Source organism: Triturus cristatus, chromosome 2_1 (assembly GCF_964204655.1).
Source record: "Triturus cristatus chromosome 2_1, aTriCri1.1, whole genome shotgun sequence".
In the NCBI taxonomy this organism is placed as follows: Eukaryota; Metazoa; Chordata; class Amphibia; order Caudata; family Salamandridae; genus Triturus; species Triturus cristatus.
Genome location: NC_140581.1, coordinates 891103140 through 891119965, shown reverse-complemented (window position 1 = coordinate 891119965; position 16826 = coordinate 891103140). Strand labels below are relative to the sequence as shown.

Sequence of the window (16826 nt, the reverse complement as noted above, 5' to 3'; positions counted from 1 at the left end):
CAAGCCTAGACTCTCTTACCCAAGGGCAGTTCTTGAGAATTCAAATCCTCCGGTCCTGCTTATGGAAGTATGGGATGATGTGACTAAGGGGCATATGTATCAACCGAATTTTTAATCGCAAACGCTGCGAATTGCAAAAACAGCGTTTGCGTTTAAAATTCGCAAAATTGGATGTATGAGGCAAATCCTCATCGCAAATTTAAGGAATCGCTAATTTAGCGATTTCTTAAGTTTGCGTAAGCATTTAAGAAATCGCAAATTGCGATTTCTTAAATGAAATGTAAGACGCACCAAAGTATTGCGAATAATCCTTAAGAAATCGCAAATTACCACCAACTACAAGTTGGTGTTAATTTGCGATCTTTTTAAAAAATGCACTTTTTTTAATTTTACAAAGTGCCACGTAGCGCACATACATGCCCTTAGGGCATGTATGTGCGCCATATGACCACACATGCTAATTTCAGGGGTGCATCAGGGTGTCATCTTGACACCCTTGCACCTTTGAAATTATTCTCAAATTGCGATTAGCTAATTGCGAATCGCAATTTGAGAATTACTTCCCATTCATTCCTATGGGTCTCCTGGCCCATAGAAATGAATGGGAAGGTATTCCTTAATTGCGATTTTGCAATTTGCTAATCGCAATAAGGAATTTTAAGAAATCGCTAAAGTTTTGCGATTTTTTAAATACATCCCGTTTTGCAATTCTCAAATAGCGATTCTTTAAAAATCGCTATTTGAGAATCGCAAATGGAGATGTTGATACATATGCCCCTAAGTCAATTAGGTGGATACATAATGACATGCTTGCTTATATTTACAACTGACAATCTATGTACCATTTTTATGTTTGGGTTCACAGTAAAAAGCCTGATGGTCCCAAAAAGAAACAAAAAAAAACCCAAGAGGACCCCACGTCCTGGGAAAAAACCCAAATTTCATTCTGAACCTTAAGAAGGAACTTTTACTAGCTGAATTATCAACTTTTTCCGTATGTTTCAGTTTTACAAACCCGATTCCTTTTATACTAAAACCCCACTGAATGATCAGTAGTATTTCCACAATGCTGTGTAACATGAGGCTGTGCACAGGTGATACTAATCTTGAATTCATATCACTGCGTGCCTTCATTTGTGCAGAAAGCTTTTACTGATTCAAAGAGACAATTATTGCATTGCTGACAGTTTGTAAAAACCCCAGAACAAAGATGGCCTTCTGTCTCAAGCCGTGAGAAATATGTGTATAACTTAAAATGTGTCCACAAACCAGAAAAAGAGTACACATTGGAAGTACTTCCGCAGTTCCTCCTCCTTTCTCTTAAGGGTAGGCAGTGGGAGAGGAGTACATAAGCTGTTTTGCTCAGTGGGCCTATCACTTATTTACATGCCATCATATTCCGCTCTTTAAAAACTCAGGAGCCAGATATTTGTGGCAGCATGACTCTAGTTTGTGCAGCTGCACAACTGAACTGCCCTATTCTTCTATTAAGAAGAGAGCTGCCCGCAAGCTTCTTGCAGCGCGCGCGCTTTAGAATGAGTACATTACACCATGCACCAGGTATTTTGATCTGTAACAAGACCAATCTTGGGATGAGTTTACGGGTGCATCTGGGTGGACGCCAAAAGATAGGACTTGTGCCAATGTCTGTGTGAACAAAGCAAACACAAGGAGATGATGGACGGAGTGCTGAAACTTTTCAGACACTCGCCCCCAGTCACAGATCTGGGTTGAATCTATCATCGTTCTTTAGCTCACTTCGCCACCCTAGTTCAGACACAGCTATATGCAAATCAGGGTAAACACCGTTTAGTTCGCAAGCGGAACAACTCATGCCATAACAACGCGGTCGTTATAACGACCGAGTTATTTCGCACTCCGTTACAACGCAAGTCGAAAAAACGACTTGCGTTAAGGGGGAAGAAGGTGTTGGATTTAAAATCCAACACCTTCCCTAGTGTCCGCACAGACTGGAGTTGGAATAGTAAATTATACTATTCCAACATCCAGCGCTCCCTACAGCAAGTGTTTGTTTCGACTTACGTTGTAATGGTATGCGAAATAACAACGCAGTCGTAACAACCGCGTTGTTATGGCTTGCGTTGTAAACGCATGCAAAAAAAAGGTATATATTCGCAAATCAGTCTTGACCCTGTGCCTCATGGGAACCGTCCAGCCCGAACTGCCAAGCCATGTCTTCCCTGGACTGGAAATAGGCATCCTGCGACTGGTTTCAGGCTAACAGCCCTCATCAGCCAGGCTAGATGAATCCAGTGTCAAAGTGAGCAAGGAACCCACGTCTTGGCATACCCTGCCAATTTAGGGCGAACAAAGCAAACACAAGTAAATGATGGACGGAGCGCTGAAACTTTTCAGACACTCAGACCCCAGTCACAGATCTGGGTTGAATCCATCATCGTTCTTTAGCTCACTTCGCCACCCCAGTTCAGACACAGCTATATTGTGCCTCATGGGAACATACCCCGAAACAGGTCCCAGGATGCTTGTTTCTGGTCCAGGGAGAACCTGGCTTGGCAGTTCTGTCTGAACTGTATCCATGAGCCAAAGGGTCATGGGATGATTTACAAATGGCTGGGTCCAAACTGGGGTGACATAGTGGGCAAAAGAACATAGATTTAACCCAGATCTGTTGACTGGGGGAGAAAGTTTGAATCATTCAGCATTCCGTCCATCATTTGTTGCAGATATAAATGTCTGTGTGAAGGCATTCTTACCTCTGCCAGTAAGGGAGGTCTTACTTAGGCACTAAGTCTACATCATCTCCTGGGTTGGACTTACTTGCTGCATTTTCCAGGACTTGTTTACACATGCCTTGTTATGCTACAGTCAGGCTATAACAAAGTTGACCAGGCAAAGGCTTTTTTCTGAATGGATCGGGCAGAGCCCCATGCACATTAGGCAAATCCCACTTTCCTTTTCATGGATTCTAACTTTTCAACAGACATTTTGCAAATATATTTAACTGATTTTATATCACCAAATTTCCACAAATGTTCAAGAACAGGTGCAAAAGCCCATTGTACTCTTGAGCAGCTATTGTAATCTGTCTACAGAAAGCTAGTTCAGCAGCTTCAGTGAAGTCATATCTACAAAGCACCTTAACCACCTGCAAATGTAGAAATAGAAGCGCTGAAGTCCATTACGCGTATTCATGGTGAGCCGACTGTAACAGCTGAGTGATTTGTTATCTGGTGCATACAGACTGTGATTCCAAAGCAACTGAGGAAGCAGATAATAGAAACAGCACGTGGCCAAGAAAAAGCTTATTAGTGAAAGGCAGTGATTCAATTTTCCTGTATGTAGTGCCCGGAAAAAAAAAAAACAAGCCTGATGGAGTAGTTCTGCATGTCCTGCCCACCAGACATAGCATGGCAGTCAGTGGTGTTGGGCCTCTTTGGAAAACTGCATTCTGAAACACACATACTTCTCATAATGGATGAGTTCTGTTGATTGTATTTGATGCCCATGTTCTAACAGTCGAGGGGCATATTATTTGATGGATTACATTCCGTCAGCTGTTATTTTCTGATGGACTACATTCTGTCAGAACAGGTAATCTGTTAAGGTTGACAATGGACTACAGTTCAAGAGCAGTGATTTGTTTTTCTCATTTGGTACAATCCATGTGTTTTACTTACAGGAAGTTATCTTCTGCTTGTTAAAGCCACGAGCCAATGAAATTTGGCAAACTCTTCAATTGGGAGCAGTCCTGCATTAATGTTGAAAATCTCTGCATCATCCCATAACTAAATGCTCTCTGAATCTTCATGGGGTAGGAACCTTCCAAGTTTTTAATAGTTTCTTCAACGTAGCCTCCCAAAGCCTCATCTCCATTTATTTCACATTATCATTATCTTAGGGGTCAAGTATTTGCAACAGTATTACGTCATGCATGCTATGGCCAAGCCTCCAGTGCCATAACATGTTAAATCCAGGGTTTCCAGCAGAATCCCCAGCTCTCTTCTCAGATTCCTCCAAAGATCCTGCATTTAAGAAAGGAAACCATTGTTTTAAAGAATTGAAGGAGCCCTTGTAGATTTAGAAAGCAGAAATGAACATTCTATATAAGAACTGTTAATTTTGTCAGCTTTATCCTTTAACCCAACTATGTATATGTTGATATTCGATACTAATAGTATCTATCTACTTTCATGAATAAGACGATCTTTAAATACATGGTATTCTACAAATTAGGTGTATTCCCCTCTATATCTAAAGGTAACCCCGCAGGTTTGTTTTGCTTGGATTTGAATGCCCGAGTTACAATGTCAACAAACAACAAGGTGATAGGTTAATGCTCGAATTAATCTCAGCTGCGGGTGATTGCTCGGACCACATTCCAGATCATCATTTTTTAACCAAGAAGCCACTGTTTGACAGAGGCCCGCTTTATGCAAATCAGAATTGACCCAGCTTGTCATGGGAACAACTCATCCTGAAATGCCAGGCTAGGCCCACTTTAGAAGCCAACACCAGGCTTGGGCTATTTAGGTGATGCCAGCAGGGTGCAGCTTGATTCCTGTGACACGCTGAGAACAGGACCCATGTCTGGGCTCTCCTGTCTCATTTAGTCAACTGCAACATATAACAAGGTGAAGGATGGAATGCTTTATTTAATCTCAGCCACTGGTGATCACTTGAGGGCCCTCATTTTTCAGCCACGAGGCAGTTCTACTTATATATTTCTATTTAATACAGCAACAGAATTGGATGCGTTTCAACTAGCACCTTGATGATCATGGTGACTAATAAATAACTTGAAACAGCACTCTGTGTGCGGTCTTTCCTTCTGGAGAAGGTGGAAGTGGTGCGATATATATATATATATATATATATATATATATATATATATATATATATATATTATATATAATGTATGTATAGATATATATGTGTGTGTGTGTGTAAATGTATGTGATCAAGGCCGTGTCAAAGCAGCCGAAATGTGTCATGGACTTGCATGGAAACTATGAAAATAAAATAAATAATTTGGTCCGTGCTTGCTGCGTGAGTGAAGTTTATGAATATACATACACACTTACATACATACGCTTGCACACACTTACTTTCACATTCTTTGCAATTGCCCATTGCAAGTGGCCCCACCCATTTTATCTTTGCCCTAGAATGCCCCCCTAATAATCACTTCTAGATACGCCACTAAAAAAAGCCATAGAATGCTGTGACTTCAATCAATTTTATCAAATTTGTCAATAACAACCATCTCCTCAATCACTACCATCCAAGATTCAGACCATGCTTCAGCACGGAAATAGTTACCCTGAAGGTGCTTGACTACATTGAACATATCATTGATGAAGGTTATTGCTCCCTTTGGGTTATCCTGAATCTATCTCTCTCTCTCTCTTTTTCTCTCGCTCTCTCTCTCTCTCTCTCTCTCTCTCTCTCTCTCTCTCTCTCTTCAGACAGAGAGAGAGAGAGAGAGATATTTTGGCATTCTTGATCTCCATAGGCTACTAAACATTCTTGAACACAGAATGGGTCTCTAAGAGGAGGTTTCCTGCAGGTTTGCTTCATATTCCTCTAATCATGGCAATCTGATAAAAAGTGGCAATAACTTCACCTCATCATTTAACATGACATACAGAGTACCTCAAGGATCAATGTTTGCACCATTATTATTCCAAATCTAACTGGAACCTCTATCTTAGAAAGTAAAAGATACTGGAATAAACATATATCCATACATTGAGGACGTTCTAAAAACAAGGTGCCTGGTGGACATCATTTCACTGAAATTTGCCTAAAGAAAATACAGCATTGGCTGTGAAGCAACTTCCTCTTAAAAATACCAAAAGACTGAGTTTATATTCAACATTCTTAGAAACAGAAATACATTTGACAAAGCCCTTCTGAAAGAGCTATCTTCTGATGATTTTTATCCTAGTTCACCAACTTCTGTGAACTCCCTTCATTTCATCAAAGACAATAATCTGTCTTTAGTGCCTCATATTAATAAACTGTCCTATTCTTCTAATTTCTTCATACATGCCCTGAAAGAAATAATAAATTATGACCTCTGGCAAAATGAGAACTGCAGACCAAGCACTAATCATCTCTTGCCTTAACCATGCACCCATCACATCTGATGGATGGTAAAGGAACTCTACCCCCAGTCCATGTAAGAATGCTGTGCAAAATTAGCACTCTTATCCTTCTTGTAGGTAATCCTCCCAGCATAGCTACACTTCTTACCATTTCCAGTGGACACAGGGGGCTTCACAGAATACTCCCTCTTACCTCCCTTAAACACCACAGTGACTCCAAAGCAACCATTTAATGACACAGTGACCATTCTCTGGAACTTCATTGCACAATCACTCTGCCTCAACTGGATGTTTGTCTTCAGAAAGTTGCTGAAAATCCACCTTTTTCTGCTTTATTTGAACTCACTGTGCACGTTTCGCTATTCCTACCTTTATTGTTATTCTTGCTAATGTATTCTTATATTGCAGGATTTATGTCAAGTGATGTATCCACAGGATTCTCATGACATCAATGCCTGCTAAGACACATCTCCTCTATTTTGTGTTTTAAGTATGGCCCTTTCACTTAAAACGATTTATATAGCTCAATATATTTTTCATTGATTATTTGTAAATTGCTCTAACACCCAATAAGACAAAACAGTGCTATGTAAAACTGAAAATAGCTAAATTAGTCATGCCTTTACCCAAGGGGTATTGGATTTTCATCCTGGTCTCTGATGAAATATCAAAAAAGAGTCAAAGTCCTTGAATTGCTTAGTTTTAACAACGTCAGCCCAGGGAGTCTTTGCACACTGACCGTTGAAATTCTACTTGTTACTCTTACAACTTTGGATCTGAGAAATAAGGCAGACATCTCCAGGCTGGTTTCCATGTAGTAACATTCTGGAACAGCACTTAGCCATTGTGTGTTATTGTCCTTCAAGTCTTCATGCCAGGGATAGGTAAAATAATAGAGTTACTCCGAACCTGACTTTAAGAAGCAAACTTTTCAGTCCACGGACATCCAAGTCTGTGTCATTTTTCAGTCATGGGAAGTGGAAGGGATCACCCATGGCTCTTGAAGTCAGTGGTCTATTGCTGGTTTCCCCTATAACAATGAACACTGCCATCAGGGGTTTCAGCCCTTTTATAAATCTGTCTTGGTGTCACCACAGGGAAAGTGCTTCCTGGTGATGTTCATTAGAAAATGGGCTTATTCAGCAACTGGCTCATTTAGAAGATTGCAGCTATCTGAGGAATTTGGCTAAAGCAGCAATTTTAATCTGTTTGTAAAATTTGATAGCAGACATCACAGGTACACATTGAGATTCAGGGGTTTATTTTTAAATTTGCATAACTTCCAAAAATGAAAACCATCACAACCGCCACCTTTAGGCTGGAAAATGCTTTAATTCCTTTTAGACATTTGGGGCTTTATTACGAGCCTGGTGGTCCACAGACAGCCAGACTCGCAGGGGCGCAGTGGTAGTGGTCTTCCAACCGCCCCATTAAGACCAGCGTGGTCTGGCTACCCTGGGACAACCGCAGCCAGGCCCCTGGCGGTGGTGCAGCGGTATTGAGGCTGCAAAATGCTTGGCGGGGCCGCTGCGGCCCCACCAAGCATATTATGATTTTCATCACGGCTACACTTTTCAAGGCGGTGCCAATGCAATGCAGTGACATGGAGAATGATATGACTCAACCTAGGTAACAGGACTGCTTTGAGACTGAGGGTGGAGGATATGCACATTGGCTTTCTAGAATGTTGCTAGTCTGAACCCTGATAGAAGCCCTGTACATTTGGTAAACATACAAACATCCATGCACAACAAAACCTACAACAGTACCTAAAGGCCTAGGAAGTATTATGTTAAGCTGTATAAATTGCACATTATGATAATAGAGGAACTATTGAGCCTAATTTACATAGTCTCTAACTCATGCTTCTTGATTTTCTCTGCATTGGTGTAATGCTATAGGCAATCATACATTGCGAGATTGTGTATTGACCCATGACTCCATGTTGCTTTAACTACATTTGTGAGCACAATTTTATCTTGTGTCTGTCTGACCCTGCCTTTCAGCTGCGTAGGCAGGCAGGATCGGGCTACTTGCTTGCACATAGATTGTTTATGTTTCTCACTTCATCGAGCAGGAGAGATAAGCTGCTATAACAGACAGTGTGGGCGTTCTACAGTGTCCAAGGATGAGAAAGTGAAGAATTCTGTCTCAGCTCTCAGGGGAGCCTGGCCAGGTCCATTGAGTGACCTCGATGCAGAGAGTGCAGCCAGCACCTACTGTGCAGATGAAAGGAGGGGGAACTTCTAGAAGCCTCTCTCTGTGTTAGTATATAGACGGAGACCTCTTGGCGCTTTGACAGGAACTCTTCTAGGAGTGGACGCACTGCCTAGACCCCTTTCCGGGTTGAGAGCTCCTGCTGAGACTGTCAATGGGTTCCTCAGTCGTGCTGGCAGGGTGATGCAAGACAGACAGCCGGTGAAGTATTCCAAGTTCTAATTATCTATTCTTGTGTACATGCAGTTATCTTTCTATGTTTTTTTTCTTGTGTATTATTGCCATTTGATATATAGGAACGTGCTGCAACAAATATTCTCCTTTACTTGGCAAATGAGTGTTGAGCTCTGTTCACATTGTATTTTGATATTCTAAAGTGTGTAGAGTCCTTATTTTGAAGAGTGTTCATGTTGTGTCATGGTATTTTGAAGCCTTGCTCAGGTGCCCTGAAGGAAAAGCAAGACAATTGGCTTATTTATCCAGAAAGACTCCTTCTCATCTTTTGTCACTGACATTTTCTGAGTGTTCTGTGGTCAAATTCTCTTTGTTTTTTAAGGTCTGCCACATCTCATCAATTTGCATGTTCCTCTACTTCTGGACCTCTGTGAGATTACCCTTGAAAAATACCTCACTATTTGCTTTCTAAGTTGTTTCATTGTGAACAGGGATGCCAGTTTTCAAGGACATCTACACTCACCTTCACACTATTGTCACCATTCTGATTTTAAGAGTCTGCTTTTGCTAAGTTTATCGATTGGTTTCTCCGAGCCTACGTAGCCTAAAGAGGTATGAGGAAAATTGCTATATTTGTATAGCTCATCAAGATCAGGGATGTTCATTGCAGACAAAAAGGTCAAGCAAAGTACCATTTCACAAAAAAATCAATGATAGTAGCTTCTGGTTAAATCTGGACTCGCTAAGGCGAATTGAAATCTGAAACAATTTTGCCCATTAAAAAATGGATGCTAATTTTTTGCACTGATATACTCAAGGTAGTGAAGTGGGATTTGCTTCTACATTGACAGTTGGCTCTCCTTAGCCCTCACATTGTTCTTAACGTCTGCATACATTACGTAGATTCCAGAATTCCCGTTCCCGGCACCATAAAATATGGCACACAGTTAAGATTGGAACCAGGCTTGTTCAACACCACAGCAATCCAAATTAAAACCTACATTTGACTTCTGGTCTTCAAAAATGTGCAATTCTGGTCTTACATAAAATGATGGTGAAACCTCTAGGGCCTAATTCACAAGCTATCTTTTGTAATACACAAAGAAGTACCATATTAGTAGTATTGGCTACAAAATCCATTTGATAAACATATTTTGACCCTCATATCTCCTACCTTTTCTTTTGTGACATATAAGTTTACTACTTAGGGCCCGATTACGATGTCGTTTGGAAAATGTCCCGAATGAATTGGGTCCAGACTAGTTTCCAAACTAATTGGGTCCTGCAAGTCCAGATGACCGATTACGATGCTTCCCAACATCGTTCGGTCGGAGCCAGTGTTCCGAACGAGAACACAGGCTCCCATTGAAAAACAGGGTGGTTGAGGAAAACCTTGGACCCTGTGACAGACACCCCATGGTACCTGCCACATTGTACATGGTTGGGAAGAGGGGTCCCATGGGTGCCCCCCGGTCAACATCCATATGTCTCCGGATGAAGGGGGGCCCGCAACGGGTCCCCAAAGACCGATTCCGGCATCAGTTTTATCTTGGGCAAACCGAATCGGAACGGCTGTCCGAATCAATCATCGTAATCTCTTGACTGGAAACAGTGTCCATAGAGCTGTACGATTCGGCTTTGGAAAACTCGGACTGTCCCAGTGCCTTTCGGAACCGATTCAGACTGCTTGAATCGTTTCCGGGCATTGTAATCGGTCGTTGGGAAATGTGTACGGTTCGGTCGGGAACATGGGTTCCGAATCGCATTCTACAATACTGAATCCCATCTGGAGCCCTTCCTAACGACATCGTAATCAGGCCCTTAGTAGTAAATGTGTGATGAGGAGGAGAGGCTGGAAAAGGGTACATACTTCCTACTGAATGGGAGGGGTTCAGGGAGGAGTAAGTAGTGACTTAGCAAGGGTTAGGGAGGGTTAAGGGAGTGACGTGCACCCACCCACACAAAAGTAAGCCAATTCCTTTTCACACACTGCACCTCTAAAGTTAATAAAGCCAAAAAGGAACCAAAACTGTTGTAAATGTACTTTAGCTCAGAGCTAGAGTAAGCCCAGCACCACCCATGGCCAACCACTGGTATTACAACACACTCCCATAGACAATAATGGAGCAGGGACCTAAAAAAAAACCCCATAGTAAATAATATTACATTGAATTACATTATTTAAAAATATAAATATATGTAATATAATGTTAAAAATAATCTAAATATAAAACATATATATATATTTTAAAACCCTTTTTAATTTAAAAATTAATGTAGCATTCATTTTAATAAAGTATAATTATAAGCCGATTCCGATCTTGGTGGGTCGGAAGGGCTCCGAACGCGATCCGGTGGGAAAAAGGTACGAGTCGGACGTGTGTTTCTCGACCGACTCGGACACCTGTATGAGCAAGCAAGTACGATGCGACTGTACACCTGTGTTCTGACCAAACCGTTTCCGGATCCGACCCGCTCCGACTGACTCGTACGGACACGATTTGCACCGCGCAATCGAGGCGTTTTACGACCGAGCGAGTACGATGTACGCGTCGGACAGCCGGATCGAGCCGAAGTTTCCGGCTCGCAAAATGTCCTGAAAGCTGCCTTTGGGGGTCCGCTTCGGACCCCCCATCACCCGCAGCCTTATGACTCGGACACAGGGGGAGACCCAAGGGTCTCCCCAACACTGGCATGAACGGTGTGGATGGCACCGACGCGTACCCACTGTAGGGGGCGCCCTTGTGCGAGACGTACCCATTCAGTCAATGGGAGCCCATGTACGTGTCATACGACCAGCTCCCATTGACTTCTATGGGAGTCCGACCGAACCGAGTCCAGCAGCATGCGGACGCATTGTACTCGCTCGGTCGGACTGCAGCAGTCTGGCTCGGTGGGAAAACACTCCGGATCCGGCTCGGTCGGAGAGCTTTCCGACCCAGATCGGAATCGGCCGCTAAGTCTGCACATCACTTGAAATGATTATTTTTACTTAACAAAATACCATTCCTCTACTTTAGGTGAGATTTTTTTTATAATTTAAATGTCAGAAAACATAATTGTAAATTAATTCAATATATACAAACTAATCGATTTTTTAATCTAAATTAAGTTAAGAGCCCTGGAGAGTTTTTTTGATTTCGCTCTGCATTTAAAATAAATATAGAACATGTACATTTTTTTTAATTTTCCCTACACGTTCCTGTCAAATAGAGATCTGTGCCACCAGTCAAATTTAGGTAACATTTAAAAAGTTTGTTAACATTTTGAAAAACTAGTAATATTTTAATGTTGAATAAATATTACTACTTATTTGTTTAAATGTAGAACAAAATAAAGAAATGCAACATCACTATTAACTTAATTTTGAATAAATGAACAATATTTTTATAAATTATTTATTAAATAACATCCCACCTAAAGTAAATTGTTTTTATTTGTCCACTATAACATTTCAACACATTACATAAAGAATTAATTTAATCCCACCTAAAGTAAATTGTTTTTATTTATCCGCTATAACATTTCAACATATTACATAAAAAATTAATTTAAATTATTCATTTTTTTAAACATTTAAGTTATATTTATTTTTAAATAGACATTAAATAAAACAAAAAGGTTATTAAAATATGTTATTGCTAAATATGTATGTTTTAATTCTATTTAAATGTTTAAAAATTAAAACTATATATAATATATATATATATATATATATATATATATATATATATATATATATATATATATAATATATTTCCTCTTGGGTTCTATTTTAAGTCCCTTCTTTCTGCTTTCATTATTTGTAATGGGAGGATATTGCAGATTCAGTGGTTGACATTGTGTTATTGTGTGATGCTGGGCTATTGCACCTTTCTGGCTGTAGTAACTTACAGGAATTATATTCAGAAAATGCTGACATTTTTTGTAACAATATGATGAGTATATTTTATGTCTAATTTAGTAAAAATAACAGTTCTTTCTATCTTTCCAGATGTTGCTGTGGGAGACTCATTGGGGATCACCCAGAATTAGATAATGGTTGGCCAGTCTACACATGTACACAAGATAGAGAGGATGAAGAATGGTTTATAGAGAAGCACACTAAAACAAGTCCTACTGATGCTTTTGGTACCATCAACTTCCAAGATGGAGACCATACGTACCATGCAAAGGTATGATACATAATACCTCTCTATCAATATTTTTCTAAATTTTTAAGCAGGTTATGGAAATGTTTTTACATAAGGAGTAACCTGTGTTTGATTTACTAAATGCCTTGGTAAAAGTTGGAAAATTAATACTCATTTTAAAGAAACTTTAAAAATGTTTATTGTCTCAGAAAGTATAACTCTAATTGGCCAGAAAATACATGATAGTGTCACATTCCCAAGAGTACTCAGATGAGTAACCTCTTCTCAATAAGGGAACATAACCGGTATACATTTTTGCAAGCACAAATGTAACTCAAAACTGAATTTGCACTGGTGAACCTTTTTGATTTCTCTGTGGGGAAAATATTTCTCCTCCATAGAAGGCTCCATCTCTACACCCCATTAACTCTTAGAAGGTTCTCCCCCATACTATTTTGGAAAGACATTTACTGCTGCTGTTGATCATGCAGATATATAAGCTTTTTCATGGTGGAAAAGTACCAGAAAATATTTGTCAAAGAAACACAAACTTATGGGTTTGTGAATGTTCACCAGACTTTGATATTGATTTGACTTGGTTCATTTCCGTAAATAGATTTGCCCCGTTACCCACTTAGATGAACAGGATTGATGGGAGGAAGTAAATTCGATATATATCTGTGACAAAGCCCTAGCAGTAGAGACTGGCATTGGTGGTACAGGGCGCAGGCCGGGTGAAGAGAATAACCCCATAGATTACCTAGTACTAAAAACATGGAATGTTGTGGGGGTGAAGAGTAGATTAGGGAATCCTGGGTGGCTGAACTTCATAAACTCTGCCCACATAATTAGCCTGCAGGAAGCCTGGCTCAGTGAAGATTTCCATATCTAAGGCTATATCCATACTCACCCATAGTACTCCTTCAGGCTGTGGGCGAGCAAAATAAGGCCTGGTGATGCTTATTTCAACCTTAGCTTCCATAACCGTAAAAAAAAAATTCATAGCTTTCCTTATTATCACCTGGCACACCTGCTAATTGATCTAAAGTATGAGGTCATTTTGATAAATGTCTATGACAATGTGTTTAATAGTACACATTACACTGTTGTCATGAAATTGAATAAGAGAATGAGGTAATATGCAAAGAAAACTGGTGTTGATTACATGTATATTTGGGTGGGTGATTTAAATAGGAGTAAATGTAATTGCTCTTCTAGTATAGTATGTGGCTACACAAACTATTATTGTAAAGAACAAATGCACTTCCCAAGAGCGGTCTTTAAATTAACTTATGTATAGATTAATTATGGAACTGATTGAGCAGGAAGTAGAACAAACTGGAGTTTTACTGTGTACATTTCATGGAAACAACCATTGTTCTACTATCGACCACATTATGATCTCAGTAAATAAATTATCCTGTGCAATTTTCATACGCTAGAACCCACTGTACTCAGCGATCATTTGGTATTTAAGCTTACACTTAATAGGACATATAATAAAATAATGGGTGTTGGATCGTAATTACCTATTGAAAATGTGGGCAGAAATGGCGTTAGTTTAAAATGGTAAGGCATAAACAAGGAAAAACTAACAGAAACACTTGTTGAAGAGAACTGGGTAGCTTTCAATACCAGCACTCAATGGGGATCAACTGTGAAGAACTGCTGGCGCCTTTTCACAATATTGTATCAGCAATTGCAGATTAATTGAAAATCCAGGTGAAGGATCCAGGGAAAGTAGAAAGGCCAAGGGATGGTTTGATAGCGCCTGCTCTAGAACAAATCAGACCCTTCGGAATACACTACAGGAAGCCCCAAGAGATAGGGGGAAGTAAACAAGCTAAGAAGGAACTATAAGTTAGTGCGATTTACAAGGAAAAGGGAACTCCAGGAACAGGTTTGGGTAAATTTAGAACATGCAGCGGACACTGGGGATAGTAACTTGCTCTGGAAAAAAATCAATTTCCCCTTTCTTAAATATAATGAGATGCCCTCCACTGTGGTCTCAGTCACTACAGAAGCTTAGACCTCCCATTTTGGAGGGATCTTCAACCTAGAAAATGTTGCTGTCCTTCCAATCAGAGATCCATCTGATGTATTGATGTTAGTACCCGTGATTCTAGTTGATATTGAAGAAGTTACTGTAGCCCTACACAAAAGTTTCCTAGGAAAGATGTCAGGCAGAGCCCCAGCTGACGCTTTCAAATCTAGTATACTGGTATGGGTGCCGATCTTAACCCAGGTCTGTAATGCTGCAGCAGACGGTTACTTTTCGGAGCACTCGAGGGATAGTATCATTGTACCTATATTTAAGGGGGGTGGGGGGCAGAGGTGACGCTAGATGCTACTGTCCAATCTCATTACTAGATTCTTCTGTAAAAATAATGGGGAGGGTAATATTAGGCAGTTTGGAAACATGGACCCAGGAAAATCACATTCTGACAGATTCCCAATATGGATTTAGAAAGGAAATTGGCACAATGGAACAGGGTATTAATCTGTATCTAATAGTAAGTAACTATACCTTGGCACATCAGGGGTGCATTCTACTCTGTTTCACAGATGTCAGTAGTGTGTTTGAGTGAGTGAATCACACAAAACTCTTGCAAACCCCAGTGGATATGGGAGCTCCAGCAGACATCATATGCCATCTCTCACAATTTTTTTCATCTCTTACAGCCTGCGTACATTTTGGGAAAAATTAGGAATGCGTCCTCTCCTCGCCCCATTTTTATTTTTATTATACATTAACTGGGTAGATGGTTTGTTACAGGGGGTAAAAACACATTCACCCAGGATTAGGTTCCCATGTCACCCCAATTTTATTATATGCAGATGACGTGGTATTGTTGTCTTGGACGGCAAACAGCCTTCAGCTCTTGATTAATAACTTTGTAGCTTTTATGGAGGGCAGAGACCTAAAACTGAAATTAACAAAAACCTACACCATGGACTATGGTAGGAGGGAAAACAGGGCAAAAGCTATTTTGCCGCAGGAGGCAAACTTGAGCAAGTGAAGACCTTCAATTATTTGGGCATTCTGTTTTCACAGGAAGACATTGGGGACCACATGCTCAAACCGCAAATTTAAAATTCATTAGGATCTATCGAAGGGGTGTTTAGATTTGCTAACAAAATAATCAGCAAACCCATTAGAGAGCTTGTGAAATTATATAATACTAAATGCCTTCCAGCTGCACTGTATGGAGCACCAGTATGGGGCAAAACAAATTGTAACATCATTCAGATACAGGAAATTCATTTCCTAGGCAGGGTTTTGGCACTTCCTAAATCAACCCCATCCTACATTACTAATACGTAACTTGATCTAACAAACATAGAAGGTTCCATTCACCATTGACTAAGTGGGATAGTATTTGGAGAAAAACGGCACCAAGTTCACTAGAGACATCATAAGAGGTTGTCTAGAACTTGATCATCACAAAAAAATCCCATGGTTGCAGTTTGTGGATGGAATATTACAGGAATGGCGGGGTAACCTTAGTGTCTTGGTCCCCACTGGCATCCTGCAATTTAGAAAAAAGAGCTTAAAACTGTATTTTTGGGGAAAATGGATGCCCTAAGAGAGCAGCGAGAAAGAACCAAGACTAGGTATTGCAGAGGTATTGCATGGGGCCAATGCTTCAGGTGATTCAAGTCTACTTGATAAATGTTACTAACACACAAGATAAATGCTATTTAAATAGATTACATTTGCAGCTTTTTTATTGTTATTTTCTTTATTGATTTTTAAACACTAACAAATCCCCCCCACCCAACATAGTCACACTTGACCCTGTTACATTGTATCTTTGTACTCATTGTATGTGATATAAGACAGCATGCTCAATCTATACAATATGGATTTTGCTATGTTATTGAACCATACTGACAATTAACGCTCCCGTCTCTTTATGATGTCAAAGCCTGGCTAGTGGTAGTACAGCCACTGCAGGTTGGTCTCAACAGGCCCTCTCAACTTCCATCTGGGGGGGTGTCTGTGTTCATTGCGTGCATCCTGCCCGTGTCTCCCTGCCTGAGGTAAGCCACAAAAGGCTACCAAATATCCTTAGGCCGTGCAGCTAGGGGCATCATGTCCCAGTATGTCGTCAACAGCTCATGGCAAGGTAAAATGTCTGCCATCCAGGCCCTCGTCGTTGGGACCGGTTGCCTCCCCCAGTGTATCGCCACCCTACGTATTGCTAGTAAG

At 40.4% G+C, this 16826-nt stretch overlaps 1 protein-coding gene across 2 annotated transcripts in view; it reads left to right on the top strand.

The window, feature by feature from the left end:
- TRPM6 (transient receptor potential cation channel subfamily M member 6) overlaps positions 1 to 16826 on the top strand; it is a 671614-nt gene that overhangs the window by 96948 nt on the left and 557840 nt on the right. For both annotated transcript variants that reach the window (XM_085633062.1, XM_085633061.1), the window contains exon 4: positions 12475 to 12655. In XM_085633062.1, coding sequence (XP_085489188.1) covers positions 12475 to 12655 — 181 coding nt within the window. The remainder of the gene's footprint in view (positions 1 to 12474; positions 12656 to 16826) is intronic.